This window comes from Elephas maximus, chromosome 6, assembly GCF_024166365.1.
Source record: "Elephas maximus indicus isolate mEleMax1 chromosome 6, mEleMax1 primary haplotype, whole genome shotgun sequence".
Lineage (NCBI taxonomy): Eukaryota > Metazoa > Chordata > Mammalia > Proboscidea > Elephantidae > Elephas > Elephas maximus.
Window position 1 is genome coordinate 49,319,584 of NC_064824.1, and position 23,819 is coordinate 49,343,402.

General features: G+C 37.8%; 1 protein-coding gene across 1 annotated transcript in view; it reads right to left on the bottom strand.

The window, feature by feature from the left end:
- Window positions 1-8,227: 8,227 nt before the first annotated feature.
- Window positions 8,228-23,819, bottom strand: part of STAM2 (signal transducing adaptor molecule 2) — a 53,436-nt gene continuing 37,844 nt past the window's right edge. The window contains exons 9-14 of the mRNA XM_049887251.1: window positions 23,429-23,511; window positions 23,191-23,278; window positions 22,055-22,109; window positions 15,882-16,035; window positions 13,383-13,552; window positions 8,228-11,740 (exon numbers count right to left, since the gene is read on the bottom strand). Of these exons, the coding sequence (XP_049743208.1) occupies window positions 11,512-11,740; window positions 13,383-13,552; window positions 15,882-16,035; window positions 22,055-22,109; window positions 23,191-23,278; window positions 23,429-23,511 (779 nt within the window). The 3' untranslated portion in view covers window positions 8,228-11,511. The remainder of the gene's footprint in view (window positions 11,741-13,382; window positions 13,553-15,881; window positions 16,036-22,054; window positions 22,110-23,190; window positions 23,279-23,428; window positions 23,512-23,819) is intronic.

Below are 23,819 nucleotides of genomic sequence, written 5' to 3' on the forward strand. Positions count from 1 at the left end.
TCCAACTCATAGCGACCCTATGCACAACAGAACAAAACTCTGCCCGGTCCTGTGCCATCCTTAAAATTGTTGTCATGCTTGAGCTCATTGTTGCAGCCACTGTGTCAATCCACCTCGTTGAGGGTCTTCCTCTTTTCTGCTGACCCTGTACTCTGCCAAGCATGATGTCCTTCTCCAGGGACTGATCCCTCCTGACAACATGTCCAAAGTATGTAAGACACAGTCTCGCCATCCTTGCTTCTAAGGAGCATTCTGGTTGTACTTCCTCCAAGACAGATTTGTTCAGTCTTTTGGCAGTCCACAGTATATTCAATATTCTTTGCCAACGCCACAATTCAAAGGCATCGATTCTTCTTCAGTCTTCCCTATTCATTGTCCAGCTTTCACATGCATATGATGTGATTGAAAATACCATGGCTTGGGTCAGGCGCACCTTAGTCTTCAGGGTGACATCTTTGCTCTTCAACACTTTGGAGAGGTCCTTTGCAGCAGATTTGCCCAATGCAATGCATCTCTTGATTTCTTGACTGCTGCTTCCATGGCTGTTGATTGTGGATCCAAGTAAGATGAAATCCTTGACAACTTCAATCTTTTCTCCATTTATCATGATGTTGCTCACTGGTCCAGTTGGGAGGATTTTTGGTTTTTTTATGTTGAGGTGTAATCCATAGTGAAGGCTGTGGTCTTTGATCTTCATTATAAGTGCTCCAAGCCCTCTTCACTTTCAGCAAGCAAGGTTGTGTCATCTGCATAACGCAGGTTGTTAATGAGTCTTTCTCCAATCTTGATGCCCCATTCTTCTTCATGTAGTCCAGCGTCTCGGATTATTTGTTCAGCATACAGATTAAATAGGTATGGTGAAAGAATACAACCCTGACACACACCTTTCCTGACTTTAAACCAATCAGTATCCCCTTGTTCTGTCCCAACAACTGCCTCTTGATCTATGTAAAGGTTCCTCATGAGCACAATTAAGAGTTCTGGAATTCCCATTCTTTGCAGTGTTATCAATAGTTTGTCATGATCCATACAGTCAAATGCTTTTGCACAGTCAATAAAACACAGGTAAACATCCTTGTGGTATTCTCTGCTTTCAGCCAGGATCCATCTGACATCAGCAATGATATCCCTGGTTCCACGTCCTCTTCTGAAGCCAGCCTGAAATTCTGGCAGTTCGCTGTCGATATACTGCTGCAGCTGTTTTTGGATGATCTTCAGCAGAATTTTGCTTGCGTGTGATATTAATGATGTTGTTCTATAATTTCCACATTCGGTAGGATCACCTTTCTTGGGAATAGGCATAAATATGGATCTCTTCCAATAAGTTGGCCAGGAAGCTGTCTTCCATATTTCCTGGCATAAATGAGTGAGCACCTCCAGCACTGCATCTGTTTGTTGAAACATCTCAATTGATATTCCATCAATTCCTGGAGCCTTGTTTTTCACCAATGCCTTCAGAGCAGCTTGGACTTCTTTCTGTACCATCGGTTCCTGATCATATGGCACCTCTTGAAATGGTTGAATATCAACTAATTCTTTTTGGGATAATGACTGTGTATTCCTTCCATCTTCTTTTGATGCTTCCTGCATCATTTAATATATTCCCCATGGAATCCTTCACTATTGCAACTTGAGGCTTGAATTTTTTCTTTAGTTCTTTCAGCTTGAGAAACGCCAAGCATGTTCTTCCCTTTTGTTTTTCCATTTCCAGCTCTTTGCACATATCATTATAATACTTTATTTTGTCTTCTCGAGAGGCCCTTTGAAATCTGTTCAGTTCTTTTACCTCACCAATTCTTCCTTTTGCTTTAGCTGCTCGACGCTCAAGAGCAAGTTTCAGAGTCTCCTCTGACATCCACCTTGGTCTTTTCTTTCTTTCCTGTCTTTTCAGCGACCTCTTGCCTTCTTCATGGGTCAGGTTCTTGATGTCATTCCACAACTCGTCTGGTCTTCGGTCACTACTGTTCAACGCATCAAATCTGTTCTTGAGATGGTCTCTAAATTCAGGTGGGATATACTCAAGGTCATATTTTGGCTCTCGTGGACTTGCTCTGATTTTCTTCAGTTTCAGCTTGAACATGCATATGAACAGTTGATGGTCTGTTCCATAGTCGGCCCCTGGCCTTGTTCTGACTGATGATATTGAGCTTTTCCATTGTCTCTTTCCACAAATGTAGTCAATTTGATTTCTGTGTGTTCCATCTGGCGAGGTCCATGTGTATAGTCACCGTTTATGTTGGTGAAAGAAGGTATTTGCAATGAAGAAGTCGTTGGTCTCACAAAATTCTATCATTCGATCTCCGGCATTGTTTCTATCACCAAGGCCATATACCCAACTACTGGTCCTTCTTCGTTTCCAACTTTCACATTCCAATCGCCAGTAATTATCAATGCATCTTGATTGCATGTTCCATCAATTTCAGACGGCAGCAGCTGATAAAAATCTTCTATTTCTTCATCTTTGGCCCTTGTGGTTGGTGCATGAAATTGAGTAATAGTCGTATTAACTGGTCTTCCTTGTAGGCATACGGATATTATCCTATCACGGACAGCATTGTACTTCAGGATCAATCTTGAAACGTTTTTTGATGATGAATGCAACACGATTCCTCTTTGAGTTGTCATTCCCAGCATAGTAGACTATATGATTGTCTGATTCAAAATGGCCAATACCAGTCCATTTCGGCTCACTAATGCCTAGGATATCGATGTTTATGTGTTCCATTTCATTTTTGATGATTTCCAATTTTTCTAGATTCATACTTCTTACATTCCAGGTTCCGATTATGGATGTTTGCAGCTATTTCTTCTCATTTTGAGTCATGCCACATCAGCAAATGAAAGCTTTACTCCATCCATGTCATTAAGGTCGACTCTACTTTGAGGAGGCAGCTCTTCCCCAGTCATCTTCTGAGTGCCTTCCAACCTGGGGGACTCATCTTCCAGCACTATATCAGAAGATGTTCCACTGCTATTCATAAGGTTTTCACTGGCTAATGCTTTTCCGAAGTACACTGCCGGGTCCTTCTTCCTAGTCTTAGTCTGGAAGCTCAGCTGAAACCTGTCCTCCATGGGTGACCCTGTTGGTATCTGAATACCAGTGGCATAGCTTCCAGCATCACAGCAACACACAAGCCCCCACAGTACGACAAACTGACAGACATGTGGGGGCAGGAAGTTCATGATACCTCTTAAATCTTCTGCTTAGATGTGCGTATCTGTTGCATCTGCTAATATCCCATTGGCCAACACATGACATATGATCAAGCCCAGAGTCATTGGACAGGGAGTCCCAGGAGTCAAGGGATGCACAATCCTCTTAAAGGAAAAACAAAACCCACAGCTATCAATTCGATTCTGACTCATAGTGACCCCATACAGTGTCCAAGGCTGTAAATCACTACAGAAGCAGGCTGCCACATCTCTGTCCCACAGAGTTACTGGTGGTTTTGAACAGCCAGCCCTTCAGTTAGCAGTTGACTGCTTTAACCACTGTGCCACCAGGGCCTCTTCTTACAGGAAAGGGGGAGAGTAAAAAACTGCAAACAATAATACAATCCTCCACATGAGGGTTAACTTGCTTGAACTAGACAGTTACAAGATCTGACCACCTCTATTGTTCATCACCTTCAGAGTGCCATTTTGGTGGTTGCCATAAATTATGCTAATTCCTATTAACCTTTAAGGAAGTATTCCAAAAGTTCAAATTGAGGTGCAAATGGCATAAGTATCAAATATTATTTAAATTTTAGTTTCCCCACAGTTCTGTCCCCAGGGAAGAACACAGGCTTAGAGACATTCAAAGCTGAAAGGGAACTTGAGTGTTTATACCAACAATTTGCAACCAGTATAAACACACAATTTGGAATGCAGAAGTCTAGCTATCCGATATTGTCATGACCACTAAGTATTTGCTTTTCCTTAGACCTTATATTCTTTTGCAATGTCTCTTACTAATGTCACCTGCCTGAGGATCTGTGGCCTTTCAACCTTCTAGGTAAATCTTTTATATGCTGAGAATTGTTCATAATTACTTGCCCCTTCTCAGCGCAGGGACCCCGGACCCAAAGGACACGCTCCACTCCCAGATCTTCTTTATGGTAATGAACTCCCTCTCTGTCATGGATTGAATTGTGTCCCCCCAAAATATCTGTCAACTTGGCTAGGCCATGATTCCCTTGTATGATTGTCTACCATTTTATCTTCTGATGTGATTTCCCTATATGTTGTAAATCCTATCACTACGATGTAATAAGATGGATTAGCGGCAGTTATATTGATAAGGTCTAGAAAATTAGGTAGTGTCTTAAGCCAATCTCTTGAGATATAAGAGAGAAGCAAGCAGACAGATATGGGAACTTCACACCACCAAGAAAGCAGCGCCGCAACCAGAGCGCACCCTTTGGACCTGAGGTTCCTGCACTGAGATGCTCCCAGACCAAGGCAAGACTGATGACAAGGACCTTCCTCCAGAGCCAACAGAGACAGAAAGCCTTCCCCTGGAGCTGGCGCCCTGAATTCAGACTTTTAGCCTACTGGGCTGTGAGAGAATAAAATTCCCTTTGTTAAATCCATCCACTTGTGGTATTGCTGTTATAGCAACACAAGATGACTAAGACAATCTTTCTCTACTCACTTCTCTCTCCCTTTATCTCTTGTGAGATAAAAGATGATACAGGCCACACCCCAGAAAAACTCCCTTTACATCCAATCAGTGCTGTGACCTGAGTAATGGTTCTGCATCCCACCCTAATCCTCTTTATAACATAAACTAATCTTGACTCATTAACCACAGAGATTAGGATTTACAACACATAGGACAATTACATCATAAAATGGAAGACAACCACACAATACTGGAATCATGACCTAACCAAGCTGGCACATATTTTGGGGGGACACAAATCATGACAGATGGACAAATGCTTTTCCAGGAACAGGAAAATGAGTGGGGCCAAGCAAAGGCACAAGCAAAACAATATTAGCATCTCAAGAAATTGGGGTTTGAGGATTCAAGTCTAAAGGGTGTGCGCGAGTGTAGAAGGAAAAAATGGCAAGGGTGAAGTAACAAAGACCCTAATAGGCCATTCTAAAGAGCTTGGCCCTCATCCTGAACAAAACAAGGACCTCAGGCTCGAGGTGAAATTTGATTTCAGCAATCCTGGTTCTTAGAGAAACTGGGCTTATGTGTCTGGGACTCAGGTCCCTAGGCTTCAAATCAGAATTACTCTTCCCACTTCCAAATAAGCCTCAACTACTTCTCGCCTGCCTTTTTCCTCAAAGCAATTCCTTGAATTTTGCTCGCTGCTCTTCAGAAAACAAAACTCTGTAAGGTTTTTTGACTGGCTTGTTTTTCTTCATGTTTGACCCTTTCTCCTCAGATTTTCAGAGTGAGCCATTTTGTTTCCACCAAGTTCTCGTCTCATCAGCCCACCTACGTGACAGAGCTAATTGTTGAACAAGATACACACTCAACAGCTTCACCCATTATCATCTTACATTAGCATTCTCACATCTGAAGATATTGTATATTCATGTGAGCCCTTTGGGAGCCCTATCAATCTCACAGTGACTTGTGGGAAAGGGAGCTGCTAAATATTATTTGATAATAAGTTATTTCCAGGTAAATCACATTAGTACTGTGGGGAGAAGCACATGCTTTATCATCAGATAGAGCCTGGTTTGTAATCCCAGTTTTACCCCTTACCTGCTGTGCGACCTTGTGAAAGTTAGCCTCTTAGCTTACCTCTCTACCTAACAAGTGCTATGAGAATTCAATGACAATGTATATGAAAATGCTTTAAATTCTAAAATGCAACATCGGATGTTACACTAGTTACTGCTTCATGGAAGCCACAAATACAACCCAGGCCTCATTATGCTATTTGTTAATATCCCCCACCCAAACCCACTGCCTTAGGGTCAATTCTGACTCGTAGCGACTCTATAAGACAGAGTGAAACTGTCCCACAGGGTTTCCAAGGAGTGCCTGGTGGATTAGAACTGCCGACCTTTTGGTTAGCAGCCAAACTCTTAGCCGCTATACCACCAAGGTTTCCTTAATATCCCCAGTATGTTACTTACTAAATGAATGCTAACACATTTTTGATTTCTCATCAGTTTCCAAACAGTCGAAAGAGGAGCAATTTGAAGCTTTTATCTCTGTTTCTACCTCTAGGTCCTTTTCTGTCTCTCCTGAGGTTTAAAAAAAAAAGGATGTCCCAGTTTTACCAATCAGGTCAGAGGTAAATATAAATTCTAGCCTTTACTGACTAAAAACTATGGTATGCTTTTATTAGAGAATCCTAAAAAGATTTTGTTTGACCAATGAATTGCAACAAATCAACTCGACTTCGATTTATCAGGCACACAAATAGTAACACCACGTTGCACACATATTTGGAAAAGTTTGTCTTTAGCAGATACTGTATGTAGCTCACTCTACATTCATTCCCAATCATCTTCTCCTTGCCTTCTCTCTATAGCAGCTGGAAAGCAAAATACTCACCTTCCCAGACTTACCTGCAGCAAGGAGTAGTCTTTTGACACAGTTCTGACCAATGAGGTACAACAGAAAATCCCAGGGAGAAGCATCCCAAGAAGGAAATGTGGTAAAGATTATTTTTGGATAGGGTAGTAAGTCCCGTTTTTCTATTTAGACAAAACATATTTTTCACAACACAGTACTTGTCTGAAGTTGCTTGGAGGAAAAAAAATCTGAGAGACACCTAAGCACCATCTCTACACTGACACATATCTGTTCACGAGCACCCTGGGAACTACCTCCTTACAAGGTACTACTGTCACCCTTTTACTTATGTGACAGAAGTTATCAGATGAGGACCAAGCTGTCACCTCTAAGAACTGCAAACTATGCAGTTATGGGTTTGATAAATCAGTTAGAGGACCTAGGTTCTACAATCAACCACCAGTAGGGTCTGTTCTAGCATTGTCAAAAGTAGCCGTCTCCCTAGACCAAAACGAAATCAGCAGAGGTTACTGACTTGGTGTGAAAATACTAGGAAGCCTTTATTTTCCTCCTTAGGGTATTAAAAAAAAAAAAAAAACGGTATAAAATAAGAACAAAACCGAATCTCCCTTCTTTAGTAGACTATGCGGGGAGTATCTACTCAGTTTTATTTCTTCTCCTCTGTTCCTCTGCTGCTTTGAACATTTCTCCCTGCTTTTAATACTCACTTCTCAAGACAGGCAGAGGAGTGGTGAGTAAAACGCAGAAGAGTTATAATCTTGTTAACTTTGAACACCTCTGGCATAAAGAAATCAATTATCAAAATGTTGATCTAGTGTTTAACAAATCAATAAAATAAGATTACAGGATTAACAGGGGTTTTAGTTTCATTTATCCATGCAATGTCATTATAGTTGGTAAAGATAATAAGACTACTATTGGACTAAAGACATCTTTGTCAGGACTCCTGTCCAATTTTAAGCAATCTTATAAAAGTTCCAAGTGCCTGGTGCTCTGATTTCTCTGTTCACTTTTGCCCACGTAAGGAACATAATTTCCCTGACACCGTACCAAACCCGTTGCCATCAAGTCGATTCCAACTCATAGCAACACTATAAGACATAGTAGACTGCTCTGTAGGGTTTCTAAGGGGCAGCTGGTGTATTTGAACTGCTGACTTTTTGGTTAGCAGCCAAGATCTTAACCACTGTGCCACAAGGGCTCCCTTTTGGCATAGGAAATTTAAAAAGAAAACTCTCAATTTCAAATTTAGCTTGGTAAAATAAGAATAATTTTTCTTCTAGGAAAAACTTTAAAAAATTATCTTTTAATCTTCAAAAGAACCTAAATCAAAGGAAAAAAAAATCAAATCCTAAAATTGAGTCCTCCCTTTATTTACTGACTAAAACAGATTTAAGTAAACAAGATCTTTGGGCAGAAACAAAGCATGATAAATTGGTGCTATATTATTTGTAATTTATTACTTATAAAAATAACTTCAGCTTTCTCATGACAATGACAATCCAATAAATTCTCTCCTAAAAGTCAGGAGCCTTGACACTCAATGTTTTTACTAAGGAAAACGTTAAAAATAAATAAATAAATAATCCTACGCCATAAATATTTTTTAAATTTACAATCTATTAAATTAAAAAAAAAAACTGAAGGTGAAACTTTATAACAATTTTCAAAATGTACAGTAAAATATGTGGTTAAATATCAACTATTTCAAAGAGCATAAGGTGACAATGTATCTGCAAACAATTTCAAATTCTAAATAATAAAGAACTGCTTAACACTCAGGTAATTTTCTAAATAAACTGCCAAATTACAAGATGATGTTGGTAGACTGTACATTTTTCAAACTATAAGAACATATCCCACTTCATATATTTTAACACTGGGGAAAATTTTTCTACATTAATAAAATTAATACCATTATAAAATTTCAGGAATTCTCTCTAATGTACCAAGATTTCATATGAAAAAGCAGAAGTTACTTTTGATATAAAACAGTAAATATGAACCCCCATGTAGAAATCTGAAGTTAGACAATTCCTCTGGCAGAAAACATTTAATTATAAACAGGTCTTAAATACAATTCATGAGATCACGGAAAGAAAAAAAAAAACCTGCATTTCTTATTAACACCAAAAAAAATCATGTCAGTACACAGATTTAATAACATTTTCATGCTATCAACAACCTACCACATAAAATTCATTACAGTAAGCAAAAATAAAATTATTTTTAATTTAAGACAGAGAAAAACTTCTGCATGTATAAAATTTCACAGATAAATGCCAATATACACTATTTACATACATGTCACATGTTATATTGTTCCAAAACTACATTCCAAAACTCATTGCTTTTGAGTCGATTCTGACTCATAGCAACCCTGTGGGCCAAACAGAACTGCCCCATAAGGTTTCCAAGGAGCAACTGGTGGATTCAAACTGCTGACCTCTTGGTTAGCAGCTGTAGACTTAACCATTGTGCCACCAGGGCCCCATGCAAAACTGTATTAGCTGAATTGGCCGATCTTGATTTAGTGAGTGTGCACCATTCATACTGGCTCAAAGACTTATGCTGAATTAAGCTTTTACAATTCAGATGACAATTACACACGAAATATTTACACAAACATTAAAATAACTTTATTAAGTACAGTTTGAAAGAAAAAAGGTAAGATTTCCCACATATATGCAAACATTAACTATTATCAAGAGCCCCAACCCCCCCAGTGCCATCGAGTCGATTATCAAGAGCAGCTTTGGAAATTTTTATGCTTTTTTTTTTTTTTTAAAAGAACAGAAGGTTTGTTCCCAAAAAAGGTGCCATTTTAGAACAATTTTTATAACTATACAATTGAATTTGCATGGATGGGAAAGAGAACACAAGACATCAAGGGTTAAGATTTTCTTTGCAGTTATTTATATCTGAAATAAGACAATGACAGAAATTGGGCTTCCAAATACTGGTTCGTTGGTTTGTTTTCCATTTAAATGTAGACCAAGTACTAAACAGATTATTTTGTTCTAGGATACAGTTTCTTTGAAAAAGAAGCACATTGCTAAGCAAATTTCTATAAACAGATTAATGACAAAAATTTCCAGAGAACTGTTCTCAAATGGATTCTTAGTAGAAAGATTAAATGCTTTAAAAATCAAATGTAGAAATCATGTTTCCATGCAAGTAACTTTTTAGAAATTAAATTTATGTCCACTGCTTTTTCCAATTTAAGTATCATCTATCTGTAAGCATATTTATTTGTATTTTCTATTTTGTGTTATATAAAAAGTTGGTAAATGATATGCTGTGTAAATTTTTAGGAGAGAAAACAAACCCTATTGGTTTACTATCTAATTCCTATAGTATGGGCATCTATTAGTCCTACAAACAAATTTAAAACTTAAAAATTTAAAACTTAGCCTTCAAAAAAACTATCAATCTGGTGCCTGCTATCATTCCACAGACTTAGATTATTTCTGAAAGGAATGGTCAAATTTTTCAACAGCCTGGCATAGCAGAGGTACTCAAAACACTTTTTAAAAGCACCCAAAAAACCAAACCCACTGCCGTCAAGTCGATGCTGACTCATAGCGGCCTGCAGGACAGAGCACAACTGCCCCATAGAGTTTTCAAGAAGTGCCTGGTGGATTCGAACTGACGACCTTTTGGTTAGCAGCTGTAGCTCTCAACCCAACACACCAGTAAACACACACTTGACATCCATGCTTGGTATACATCACATGAAATTATTAGGAATGTTTCACGGTTCAAATTCAAGCATAATCAGTAAAAACGAAATACAGTACACCCACTCCTTATCAACATGTTAGGGTCTTAAGACCAGGTCGTTATGCGAAGCCAGTGTTATGCAAAAATAGAGGATGACTTACATCTGATCACCAAATGGAGGATCCCTATCATAACTGCCAAATTACACCATTACATAACTGCCTAATTACATCATCACATAACTGCCAAACCACTGAGAATCAGCCCAGACAAGCTGACACACAACCTTAACCCTCACAGCCAGCATTACTCTCATATCTCGCGTTTGTTACTGCCAGACGTACATTGTCAATGTGCAAAGCAGTCAGTAGATTTTTTACTACTGTCGTAAATGCGAAATGCTGGAGAACAAGATTGTGGATAAATGAGGAGTAGGTGTATCTCTACATGACACACTTTGGGAAGGAAACCAAATGGGCCGTATCTTCATTACAGAATGGCTAGAGTCACTTGAAAAGGTCATTAGCGGCAATTCTAAATACCGGGGACACTTGTAGGAAAGGAAATGCTTTTCCCCAGGGCATGCAAATGTTTTATGGGGCATTCCTTAGCCCACTGTTGGCATGACTGGGGGTCTGGCTCTATGTTTCATCGCACGTCTGCTTTTATATGGTCTTCACAGTTACTATACAGAAGACATTCTTTTTCCTTTCAAATTGCTCTTGCTTCTGTAGACAATTATATGGTAATTATTACTCAACATAACACTGAGAGCAAAACTGACAGTACAGCAAACACAACTGCAATTTAAGGAGCCAAAAGGAAATATGTTGGCAAGCTAAACGCTTACACAAAAAGATGTTCGCATTTTAAAATAATAGTGTGTGGGAAACTGAAAAAGAAAAAAAAAGTACAGACAAAAGACATTTAAAGGTTTCGGTGCTCTCCCAACGTTTTAGGAGAAATCATAATGTTTTAGGGGGAAAAGATGGTTTCTTTAAAGTAAAATGTTTACACTCCTAACTCATGCTGTTTAGTGTCATGGGGTTAGGTTTTAAAGTAAGATAAAACTAACTAAAAGCATCTTTAAGTTCCCTTTGATCAAAAGTTTGACTTCAAACAAACTGAGCTGAAAAATTTCCTTTATGGCCTTGGTAGAGGAAGATAGGCTTTTGTGCTTTATTTATACAGAGTCCTTTTGAGTTGAGAGAAACTTTTTTTTAATATTTCCAGACGAGAATCTTAAGGGCTGAGTAATACACTTAACGAATACTTTCAAGAAAATGCTTGGTTTGTTTCTATAGGAGAGGCTGCTGATGGTAATTTGTTTGCTGCTGTGTAACTGAATGAGCTGGAACTGCCACCGGAAAGCCTGCCACTTGCGGCAAATCGGAAGTAGTGTTCTGGTAAGACGACATATCCACAGACATCCCCATCTGCTGTGTGTACGCAGCTGTACCAGTAGCTGATTGAAGGTTAGAGTTCTGGTGCATATAAGCGGGGTTGGAAATGGTGTCTTGTCCAGTGCTACAAGTAAGATTTTAAAAAGAAAACCATATTTACTTTACATTATTTAAATTAGTCAGAGAGCAATCATCATGACAAAATAAAAATGCTTTTCCCATCTTCTTTTTAAGTTTATGTAGCACTGCTACTCTGATTATGATTTAAACACTCCAGCTATCAAATACTGATAATGAGATTTTCACATTTGGTAAGAAGACAGGTGTACTCAGAAAGAAGCAAAACATCATATTATAAGGCCTATTTAATGCAGGGTCTCCAAAATCTCTCACTAAAAGCATTTAAAAGTCTTTGAGGGGGTGCTAACTGCTCCTGGCAGGGGTGCCCTTGGTCAGCTGCTACGAGAATGAAGCCCCAAACTCAGAGCTGCACCTTCAGCTGTTTTCCCTGCCCCAAGCTCTAAAATACAACACAGAGGGAACTAGCTCTTCTCCTCACACAGCTTTTAGGCTTTCCTTTGGTAGGGATTTCACTTGCAAGGCTGTCCCTGATAGTCAAGTCAGTTTAACCAGAATCCCTACACAACGATAATTAAAAAGTAGAGAGAACAGTGTAATATGCATAGCATCCTGGAATCTATGCTGAGGATAGTCCTGCCCTGTAGTTTACTATTAACGCTTCACACACACACAAAAAAAAAACAAGCTAAATATTCACGCCAAATTGTTCCTGTAACTACCGTGGCATATACTTCTTTTAAAATAGATACAATTTTAAATTACACCAAATACACTACTTGCAATACAGGCAAATTTATGCCTACACTACTCTAGTTTTTCCTTCCGTAATTCCTAGTGTCACCTAGGATAACAAAATTTTACATTTTAATTTAACCGAACACCAATAATGAATAGGTTTACTTAATTTTCACATAATATTTAAAATTCACACTCACAGAATTTAAGGGTGGGAAGAAACCTTAGAGATCATCTTAAAAAACCAAACTCAATGCTGTCGAGTCAATTCCGACTCAAAGCGACCATACAGGACAGAGCAGAACTGCTCCCTGGGTTTCTAAGGCCGTTACACCCTTCTCCCTGGGAGCAGCTGATGGGTTCCAACCACCAACCTTTCAGTTAGCAGCAAGCGATTAATCACTGCGTCACCAGGACACCTCTAGAGATCGTCTACACATGACTATACTCAATGAACATTTTGTATATTAAGCAAAGTGAACAGAAAGCCAGATATAAACATAATTCTTAGAATGGGACTATTCGTATGAAAAAGTAGACCACAAATTCTGCAGCTCAAAAACACGTATTTTTTAAGGATCAAAGTAACAACAGTTTTCTGATTTTTAGGAGTACATGCAGGTAAATATGTTCGAGACTACTTAACTAGAAAAGATTACAGCACAGTGCGAAGGATATCATGGAATCGGTACCCACAAAGGACAGTTAACTTTATTTGTCCCAGGGACCCACATTATAAGCAGAGGTCCGGGCAACCACCTCAGAGCTAAGAGTAGCACCTTTCCACCTTCTTATCCCAGAACTAGGAATGGGCAGTTCTATAACTTCATCTTTACAGTAAAAGATAACATGATTATTATGAAGAAAAGAGGCTACATAATGTCATTCTGAAAGTCTATGGAAAATCAATATACATAATTACAAAATTAACACAGCTCTCAATAACTTACCTTAAGTATGGAGCTTGAGCAGGCTGTGCTGTCACTGAAGAATTCACATTTGGAGGCAGAGATCTCAGTGGACCAATCTGATCTGGCCCTAGGCTGTAGCTCTGGCCAACAGTGACTTGGTGAATGCTTTGACCCATATAGTTTCCACCATGTGATTGAATTGGGTATGTCTATTAACCAAATAGGAGAAGTTGACTCACTGATCTCTAAAACATCTTTCTAACAATATGTTTACAACTCTAATATTTAATTCATTTCATTTAAGTCTTAAAACTCTGAAAGTCTTAAATGAAATCTGATATTAGAGTTCTTTAGGGAGCAATCTAGATCCACCCATCTATCCACCCTGGTTCAGACTGGAGGGTTTTCAAACCAAAGTGCCAAATCTACGGACATTTATGATTTGCTTAGTTGTTCTGCTATTTTGTGGGTGGGGGTTGGAGGGAAGAAGACAAAAAGGAGGAGGAGAGATGGTGTGTTTTTAAGTAAAGGGTTGGAATCCACCGAGGTTGCCTATTACTCTGTGATAGATAGGGTTTGCTGTAAAGCCAAAGAAAACTATTCACTCCCTTGAAGGGAAGCTCACCATCACTTCAAGACACCATCAGAATGGTCTTCTTTACCCCCATCCAAGGATGACTCATCCAATTCCTTCCTAAGAATGCAACTTAAGAGAAAAAGTTGAAAAACAAATGGTACCAGGGCAGGGCAGTGAACTCTCACTGGCCAGGCTTCCTTTATTTCCTGTCTTTAGGACAGACAGGAAAGAAGAAATAAGCAGTTGTGGGTAAAGACGACAAAGCAGCCTCAGGAAATACCAAAAAAAAAAAAGGCCTAAGTCTCTGGGTATTTATATGTGCCCTACTTAATTTTCAGGGTAACAGCTCCTTAAGGACAGGGTCGTCTATCTGCCTATTATATACAGCATTTAAAACAACGCATGTATTTAATAAGTATCGAACAGGAACTATCGCCACATTAGTTTTAAACTCAGCTATTTTTAAAGCAAAGATCATCCACATGAACATTCAGAATGCTAGAGATGCCAAACAAATGACATTAACTGCAATTGTGTCACATCCTTAACAGACACCTAACAACCCACTGACAACTGGATGAGACTCGGGAACAAATCTCCTCTGCAGTTTAGGGCTTCACAGGTGCTACTAGTGGTGTGTTGCCCCAACTGCTTCTAGTACAGAAATAAGTATATATTTTTTTCACATTACAGTAAGATCCTTTGAATATTTAAAATGCTCTTGTGTATGAAGGGCGCAGATATAGATTATGTGACAAATCAAACTGATTGATAGAAAATTAACTTTTTCCAAAAATGAACTGTTCTTAGCAAAACACAGGTATGTAAACAATATACAATTAAATACAAAAACCTGACACAGAACTGACGAAGAACCCTTTTCACATACAAGCAAGCACACACATCACACAGGTCTATCACACAATGGTGCAGACTTTTCCAGTTAGCTCCATTTTCACAGCAGCAGCTAACATCTCTGAAGACAAAAGCAATATTGAAGAAACTTCAGCTGTCTTTTGCACTCAGAGATCCTTTCTACTCTCATCTGACTCTTTCATCATATCCAAAAGTTTAGGGCATGGCATATTCGATAAATGCATCTTAACTGATATGACAGTTACCACAGTAACTATTCTTTTCTTATTTAACAATTATGTGTCAAGTCATCAAAATTATGTACCCACATTCTAGCTTTTCTCATTGGTGTCTCCTTTACACACTCCTTTCCATACCAGTTTTCATAAATTAACATGATTTTGTCCATTGAAGCTCATTCTGAAATTCAATCACTAACTGGCTGAAACTTGAAAAAGGCTTCAGAATGGGGATACCGATAAACATAAGTTTTCACTTCAGTTTACAAGCACAGTAAAGGTGCAAAGTACTGGAAAATGATGCTGCTCACAGATGGCTTGTGGAGTCTGTCACTACCTCACAGGCCTGCTGCATACCCTCCTCATGCATGAATTTTTATGAATTTAAGTCATGCATCTAAGAAAAGGACAAGTAAATCAAGCTTTTGAGAACAAAATAAGTTCATTAACTAAGCGTCTTAATAGTTATGTAAGTCAAAGACACCTTGAGAGACACTCGTAAATAAACGTTCAATCTTGCTTACCGAGCAGCAGGGATACATTGCTACCTTTGCGGAGGACTTTGACATGACAGGCACTGTCCTAAATCACTTTAAACTTACAAAAGCATATGAAGAACAACTACCCCCCTCATTTAATGGTCTTTTCGCTCATCTCAAAACTCAACTAAAATGTATTTATGAAATATCACTATCTGAATCTGTTCTTATGAATAAGAATTGTTTAGCTAATATTTCTTGAAACCACCAAGATAAATTTTATTCATGGACCACAGAACTTTTACTACTATGCTTTAAGACAAAAATTTCTTTAATTGAAAGACTTTTTTTCCTTAATTTGAAAAATGTTCTCAGAAAACATGCTCACCTGCACTGGAACGCCAGCTGATGCAAGTGGGTAATGTGCTGGATGGTGGAGCTTTGAATAGACCGAATACACTGGTGCTTCATTCACCAATTTGTTATACAGTTCCAGAGCTTCCAAGACTTTTACATTCAACTCAGACAATTCTGAATGCTTCCTGATATAGAAGAAAGGCACTTTAATAATCTTTAAAAAAAAATTAAGTATGTATTTAGCAACATATATTATTTCTTAAATTTAGCACATTTTCTACTCATATTTTAAAATGTTCTTTTTACAGACAATGAAAGAATATACACAAAGAAAAACTGAGAGGAGGGACTATTTAAGTCTCGTAATAGCGAGGCTGATACGACTTCACAATTATTAGGGAAAGTCCTTTTCATGCCTCATAAAATGCCATCAATTCATAACTTTGGTTCTAGAAGAAACTTTTTACCTATTTCTTAACCTAGGTAAGAGTGCAAGCCTTACTTATAAATCTCAGTAAAGTTACTAGGGCAAAGTCCAGGGCCTGTTTTGAAGAGAAATGACTGAAATAAACACACACACACACTCAAAAAATCACGCACATTTTGTTTAAATCCATGAAATGATTAACTGAAAAAAAAAAATATTATTCTTGAAAATGCAAGTGAAAACATATATATAAACTAATCTCTACTGCTCGTTTGTTGGTTTGTTTTTGAGAAAACGAGCAAAATCAGGTATCTTATTGTATAGTAACAGCAAACCCAAATAACAGCATTTTCAAATTTACCCAAGGAACTGCAGAGCAAATCCTTCTAACTTGGTACATTTTTGCCTTCCTCTGGGAGTAAAAAAGAACTCTTTGCAATTGATGAGTTTATAAAAGTTAAACAGCCACTTTTTATCTGGCCTAAAGCATCCACAAGCCCGCTTATTAAATGTGGCCCTTTCTATACATACACAGAGAGAAGAGCGATAAGAGGCAGAATCAGGTAAACAGACAAAGGGCTACCAGGTGAATGACCTGGACTGAGTCCTATTAAGACCTGTCAACTTTCCACTACTAGAATCTGTTATTTCTCAACCAAAAAAAAAAAAAAGTGCTTATTGCTTCTCTTGCATGTGTGACTATACAAAGCAGGTCAAACTTTAGTTTCAGAAAATATCAGTCACACACTACATAGGAGGAAGCTTCAGAAATTAGTGTCCATGCTAACAGATGTGTGATTAAGAATTAACTGAAGGATTTGGTCTACATAAATGCAGTATGATGATGAAACACAGCAGAAGGTGATGGATCACTATGTTTGAAATCAACTTCAAACAACAAAAACTGTTTACTGAGCTGTACCCAATGCTTTATTAGAAGAGAGAAAATTAAGCAGAAAGTGTGGTTCTCTCTCTCAAAGAGACTGCAATTTACTAAGGAGACAAGGCTAAGAACATGAAAAATGGCAAATGATGTAAGACAGCATATAATTGAATGCAAAATTATATGAAATAGCTAGGAAACAGAAGAATTTAGAGGAGAAGAAGATCAATTTGGGCTGCAGTAAACTGAAAAGGCTTTATGGAGAAGCTGGCACTTGAGGAAGGATGGACAGGCAAAGTAGAATAGGAAGAATACGGCAGGTGAGTGGGACAGTACAGACAAAGGCAGGAGCAGGATACACTGCGGAAGAACGAAAAATGCATCTTGATCAAAGTGGTAGAAAATGACTTTTGGAGGGTTTAAGAGAAAGATCACAAAAGTCTGGAATATAGTCAAGTCCACACTATGGCTCTCTCTCGTTAATAAAGCTATCTAAACTTTTTTGGAGTCAATTTACATGGTTACCTAATACAATTTCTTAAGAGTTATAAATGCCACAGAGTTCCATTCTGTACAATGACAGATAAAAGTGAAACTTAAAATTTAATTGTCTGACAGTAAAGTTTTTTTCTTCATAGGAGTAACAAACAGATAATAATCCATACAGAGGAAAGGTACATTAATAATCTTCAAATTTTTAAGCATGTCTTTAGCAACATAAATTATTTTTTAAATTTAGCACACGAATTAATATTTGCTTCATCTCTGAAGGCTCAACAATTGCAGTCAATAAAAATTTGTGAAGAACAGCAAGCACTGTGCAGAACAGAAGCTGCACTTACAGTCAATGGTCGTGGAACAAGAAAATGCCAGTTTGGCTATTCAGAACCTGAAAAGAAAACTAGCTAACGGTTGAGCTCTTACTCAAAAATAGCTCATATCTGAAAAGGTGGCTCTAAATTTTAATTCTTCTAGACTTTTTCTTTTATTCTTTTTATCGACAAAAAAATTATACTATGTCTTCTGCATATTATGACACATTTCCATGTCAACAGATACTTATCAATGACAATGCTTTTCACTGATAATTTTTTAAACCAGTCTCACACTGAGAGACATTTCGGTTACTTCCAAATTTGTTGTCATAAATAATATTTTGATGGACACCCTAGGAGCTAAATTTTTGCACATGTTGTTGTTGTTGGGTGCCGTCGACTTGGTTTCAACTCACGGCAACCCTATGCACAACAGAACGAAACGCTGCCTGGTCCTGTGCCATCCTCACAATCTTTGCTATGTTTGAGATTGTTATTGCAGACACTGTGTCAATCCATCTCCTTGAGGGTCTTCCTTTTTTCTTATCAAGCATGATGTCCTTCTGCAGAGACTGGTCCCTTCTGATAATATGTTCAAAGTATGTGAGACCAAGTCTTGCCATCCTCACTTCCAAAGGGCACTCTGGCTATACTTCTTCCAAAACAGACTTGTTCGTTCTTCTGGCAGTCTATGGTATATTCAATATTCTTCCCCAACATCATAATTCAAAGGCATCAATTCTTCTTTGGTCTGCCTTATTTACTGTCCAGCTTTCACATGCATATGAGGTGAATGAAAACATCATGGCTTGGTTCAGGATCATCTTGGTCCTCAAACTGACATCCTTGCTTTTCAGCACTTTAAAGAGGTCTTTTGGAGCACATTTGACCAATGCAAATGATTGTTTGATTTCTTGACTACTGTTTCCACGGGTGTTGACTGTGGATTCAAGTAAAACGAAATCCCTGACAACTTCAATATTTTCTGTTTATTATGATGTTGCCTATTGGTCCAGTCGTGACGATTTTTTTTTACGTTGAGGTATAATCTATACTGAAGGCTGTAGTCTTTGATCTTCATCAATAAGTGCCTCAAGTCCTCTTTGCTTTCAGCAAGCAAAGTTGTGTCATGTGCATATTGCAGGCTGATAATAAGTCTTCCTCCAATCCTGATGCTGCGTTCTTCTTCAAATAGTTCATCTTCTTGGATCATTTGTTCAGCACACAGATAGAATAAGTATGATGAAAGGATACAACCCTGACGCGTACCCTTCCTGATTTTAAACCACTCAGTATCCCCTTGTTCACTTCAAACGACTGTCTCTTGGTCTAGTACAGGTTATGCATTTGTACAATTAAGTGTTCTGGAATTCCCATTCTTTGCAATGTTACCCATAATTTGCTATGATCCACACAGTTGAATGCCTCTGCATAGTCAATAAAACACAGGTAAACATCTTTCTGGTATTCTCTGCTTTCAGCCAAGATCCATCTCACATTAGCAATGATATCCCTCGTTCCACATCCCTTTCTGAATCGAGCTTAAACTTTCTGGTGGTTCCCTGTCAATGTACTGCTGCAGCCACTTCTGAATAATCTTCAGCAAAATTTTACTTACATGTGATATTAATGACATTGTTCAATAATTTCCACATTCTTTTGGATCACCTTTCTTTGGAATGGGTACAAATATGGATCTCTCCCAGTTGGTGGCCAGGTAGCTGACTCTTAATTTCTCGGCAGAGACACTTGAGCACCTCCGGCCCTGAAGCCCTTTGTTGAAACATCTTAATTGGTATTCCACCAATTCCTGGAGCCCTGTTTTTCGCCAATGCCTTCGGTACAGCTTGAACCTCTTCCTTCAATACCATGGGTTCCTCCTGAAATAGCTGAATGTCAATCAATTATTTTTGGTACACTGACTGTATATTCCTTCCATCTTCTTTTGATGCTTCCTGTGTCATTCAATATTTTGCCCATAGAATCCTTCAATATTGTAACTCGGGGCTTGAATTTTTTCTTCAGTTCCTTCAGCTTGAGAAATGCCAAGTGTTTCTTTTGGTTTCCTGACTCCAGGTCTTTGCACATTTCATTGTAATACTTTACTTTGTCTTCTCCAACTGTCCTTTTAAAACTTCCGTTTAGCTCTTTTACTTCCTCATTTCCCCCATTCGCTTTAGCTGCTCCACATTCAAGAGCAAGTTTCAGAGTCTTTTCTGACGTCCTTTTTGGTCTTTTCTTTCTTTCCTGTCTTTTTAATGGCCTTTTGTTTTCTTCACGTATGATATCCTTGATATCATCGCACAATTCATCTGGTGTTCGGTCACTACTGTTCAGTGGGTCAAATCTATTCTTGAGATGGCCTCTAACTTCAAGTGGCATATACTCAAGGTCATATCTGGGCTCTCGAAGACTTGTTTTAATTTTCTTCAGCTTCAGCTTGAACTTGCATATGAGCAATTGATGGTTTTTGCATATATTTCTATATATTTAGTATGGGCTTTAAATTGCTGGGTTGATAGGATACAGGATGCTTTTAGGTTCCAAAAAGGCTTATGAAAATTGCAACCCTAGTGACACCTACACACATGCATGCACAAGCTGGAAAATAAATAAGGAAGACCAAAAAAGAATTGAGGCCTTTGAATTATGGTGTTGGTGAAGAATACTGACTGCCAGAAGAATGAACAAATCTTCCTGAAAAGAAGTACAGCAAGAATATTCCTTAGAAGCGAGGATGGCAAGACTTCGTCTCCTGTACTTTGGACTTGTTATCAGGAGGGACCAGTCCCTGGACAAGGACATCATGCTTGGTAAAGTAGAGGGTCAGTGAAAAAGAAGACACTCAACGAGATGGACTGACACAGTGGCTGCAACAATGGGCTCAAACATAGCAATGACTGTGAGTATACTGCAGGACTGGGCAGTGTTTCGTTCTGTTGTACAATGGGTTGCTGAATTGGAACAAACTTGACAGCACCTAACGAGTCATTTTTCTATAGAAAAATGCAAAGAACTTATGAAAAATACCCCCATCAGACAAAGAGTACAAACTTCAGTGACTGTAAAGAGTCTTGCTACTGTAGTTCTCTGGTAGAAGCAGTTAAGAAAGAACATAGTTTCTTTCTCCTTACTGCTTTGGTCCTTACCTAATCCCTTTGTCCTGGGCTGTTTTATACAGAAGCTTAATAAATAAGGGACAGAAAGGGATAGAGATGACAGAACACTAAGACCGTATCCCTTGTCTTCCATTCACTATGGGTTCTTCCTCCAACTTCAAAGAAAGCTCTGAAGAGTAAGTGAAAGAAGCAGAACTAAGAACTCAAAACCCTGATAGTCAATCATTCAGTGCTGCTATTTCTAAAGTACAGCGAGACTAGACAAGATGACAAAATTAAAAGGGCAATACCACAAAAACTAAACCCACCGCCATCGAGTCGATTTCAACTCATAACAACCCTATAAGACAGAGTAGAACTGCCCAAGTTTCTAAGGAGCACCTGGTGGATTCGAACTGCGAACCTTTTGGTTAGCAGCTATAGCTCTTAGCCACTATGCCATCAAGGTTTCCGAAAGGGCAATAGAAAGACAAAAATATAAGGAAGAAAAATGAGAAGAGAAGAAGTTGTGTTGCATTGGATTTAGCTTCACAAATACTAAGGAATTTAATCTGAAATTTTACAACTACCACTTTTCACTACATAACAAACGATCTCTTACATAACAGATGAGCTCTTGCCTAGGCATTTTATTTTCCCATTTTATGCTTTATTCACTTTATTCTTCATTACTTATTATCCCCTTAATTCCAGCCCAAGTAAGAAGATAAAGATCGGCGCTATAAAAGCAAGAGTCCACAATTCTAAGCACACTACATTTCCATGGGCGGGATGCTACCAAAATGAGAAGTACGACCTTGCTATCAATTTTGTAAGAGCTTTTCATCATCAATTCCAACAGATTGTACAGTTCTACAAAACAGCCCCAGTTTAAAGTTCCACCAAAAACAAGTAAACTATAAAGTATACTTGTTTACATAAGTAACCTATACTTTTCATTGCTTGAGTGAAAAATCTCACCTATCAATCTCTTCAAGTTTTTCATCTATCATTGGACCCATCTGTTGACAGGTATCTGTAAATACAAAAATACTTAAAAAATCTAGAACCTTAAATCAGTTTAGGCTAGTTTCAACAATTTACAATAACAAAGCACCAATATCCAGCCAGGCACAATACACAGAAAGTTAAGTCTATGCTAGAGAATGGACTACAAAAGATCTAATTTTAATACTCTTCAGCTTCAATATTAGTGTCACGTGACCGAAGGCAAGGTCAAAATTAAAACAGAAATCCCATCATGTTCCTTGGAACTATTAAACAAGTTTACAGACTGAAATTTGGAGTTTGTCCCAAAGTCTTAAAAATACATAGAAGACTACTACTATCTAAGTAAAATGAATTTAAGCCAGAGTATATAAAATATGTAACCATGTGTAGATATGAACATTTTTCATTATATTTAAGCCACATCAAAATTATACTTTTTGTGTATTTCCAAATGTAAACACTGATACAATGAATAGCACAATATTCTATATTCACAGATTTTCTACTATAAAAACATACACAAGATTTATCTATTTACCACAGAAATAAAAAAAAAAGTAAGAACTTTGTTTTAACTGCTTCAAGTTTTCTTAGGGACTAAAATGCACATCAGCATACATCCAATGACTACATTACAAAGTTAACACTGATCACATATAATTTTGATCTTTAAAATCATGATACAAATAAAAAAAAATGATAATGAACACAGTTTATACAAGGCTATGAATAATAAGTAAAAACTCATCTGAAAAAAAATCTAAAAAAAAAAAAATCATGATACAAGAGAATTAAAACAGGAATAAGATTTTCTAATATTTTGACTCAATTAATATGCTGTTATTTCTAATTTCTCCTTTTTTGGATTAAAAATCTCATCAGCCAGTTTCACTGGTGGGCTTATAGAAAATACGAAGACTTCTGTTTTGAAAAGGAGGCACAGGTTTCTGAAGACACCTTCCAAGGAATACTTTCACTATGTTACAGTCTACTCCCCATCAGAAATTTATTTCTAATTTCCGGAAGGAAACACAAAGCAGAAGACATAATGAACAGCTAAAAATAACTGAATTACATTAAAATAATCCCAAATATTCACTAAGTACCTTCTAAGTCCAAGAGGTCTTGGGAGTCTGGTTTTGAATCTGTTGGATCTATACTCTGGAGTACCTGCAGGGCTCTATCCATCTTATCCTAAAAAAAACGTAATACAGCACTTTGAAAACTCAAAAAAGTTTTAACTTCAACGAACATAAAGATTACTCTTGCCAAACATTCTCAAGGATATAAAATACATTTTAAAAGTTGTGATAGTTTAACTGCTAAACAAAAGAAGAACTCTACCTCATCTATATAAACAGGCTCAGGCTCTGATTTCTTAATTTCCTCCACATCATCATCAATTACATTCAATTGGTCCACAGCCACTATGGAAACAAAGTAAACTGTAAGTTCTTCAGTATTTACTTGGGTATTTTAGCCATTAATTTATAAGTAGAGCATGATTACCCACGAGGAAAAACAAAGGAAGCCCTTTAAACAGTCATCACAGTTCATCATAAACATACGTTATTACATATGGTCATTCATTCATGTCACAAGTATTTATTTTGCACTTACTGTGTCCCAGGCATTATTCTAGGCACTGGGAATACACCAGTGAATAAAACAGACAAGAATCCTGCCCTCAAGGAGCGTATATTCTAGTGGCACAAGAGAGCAATATAAATGGGAG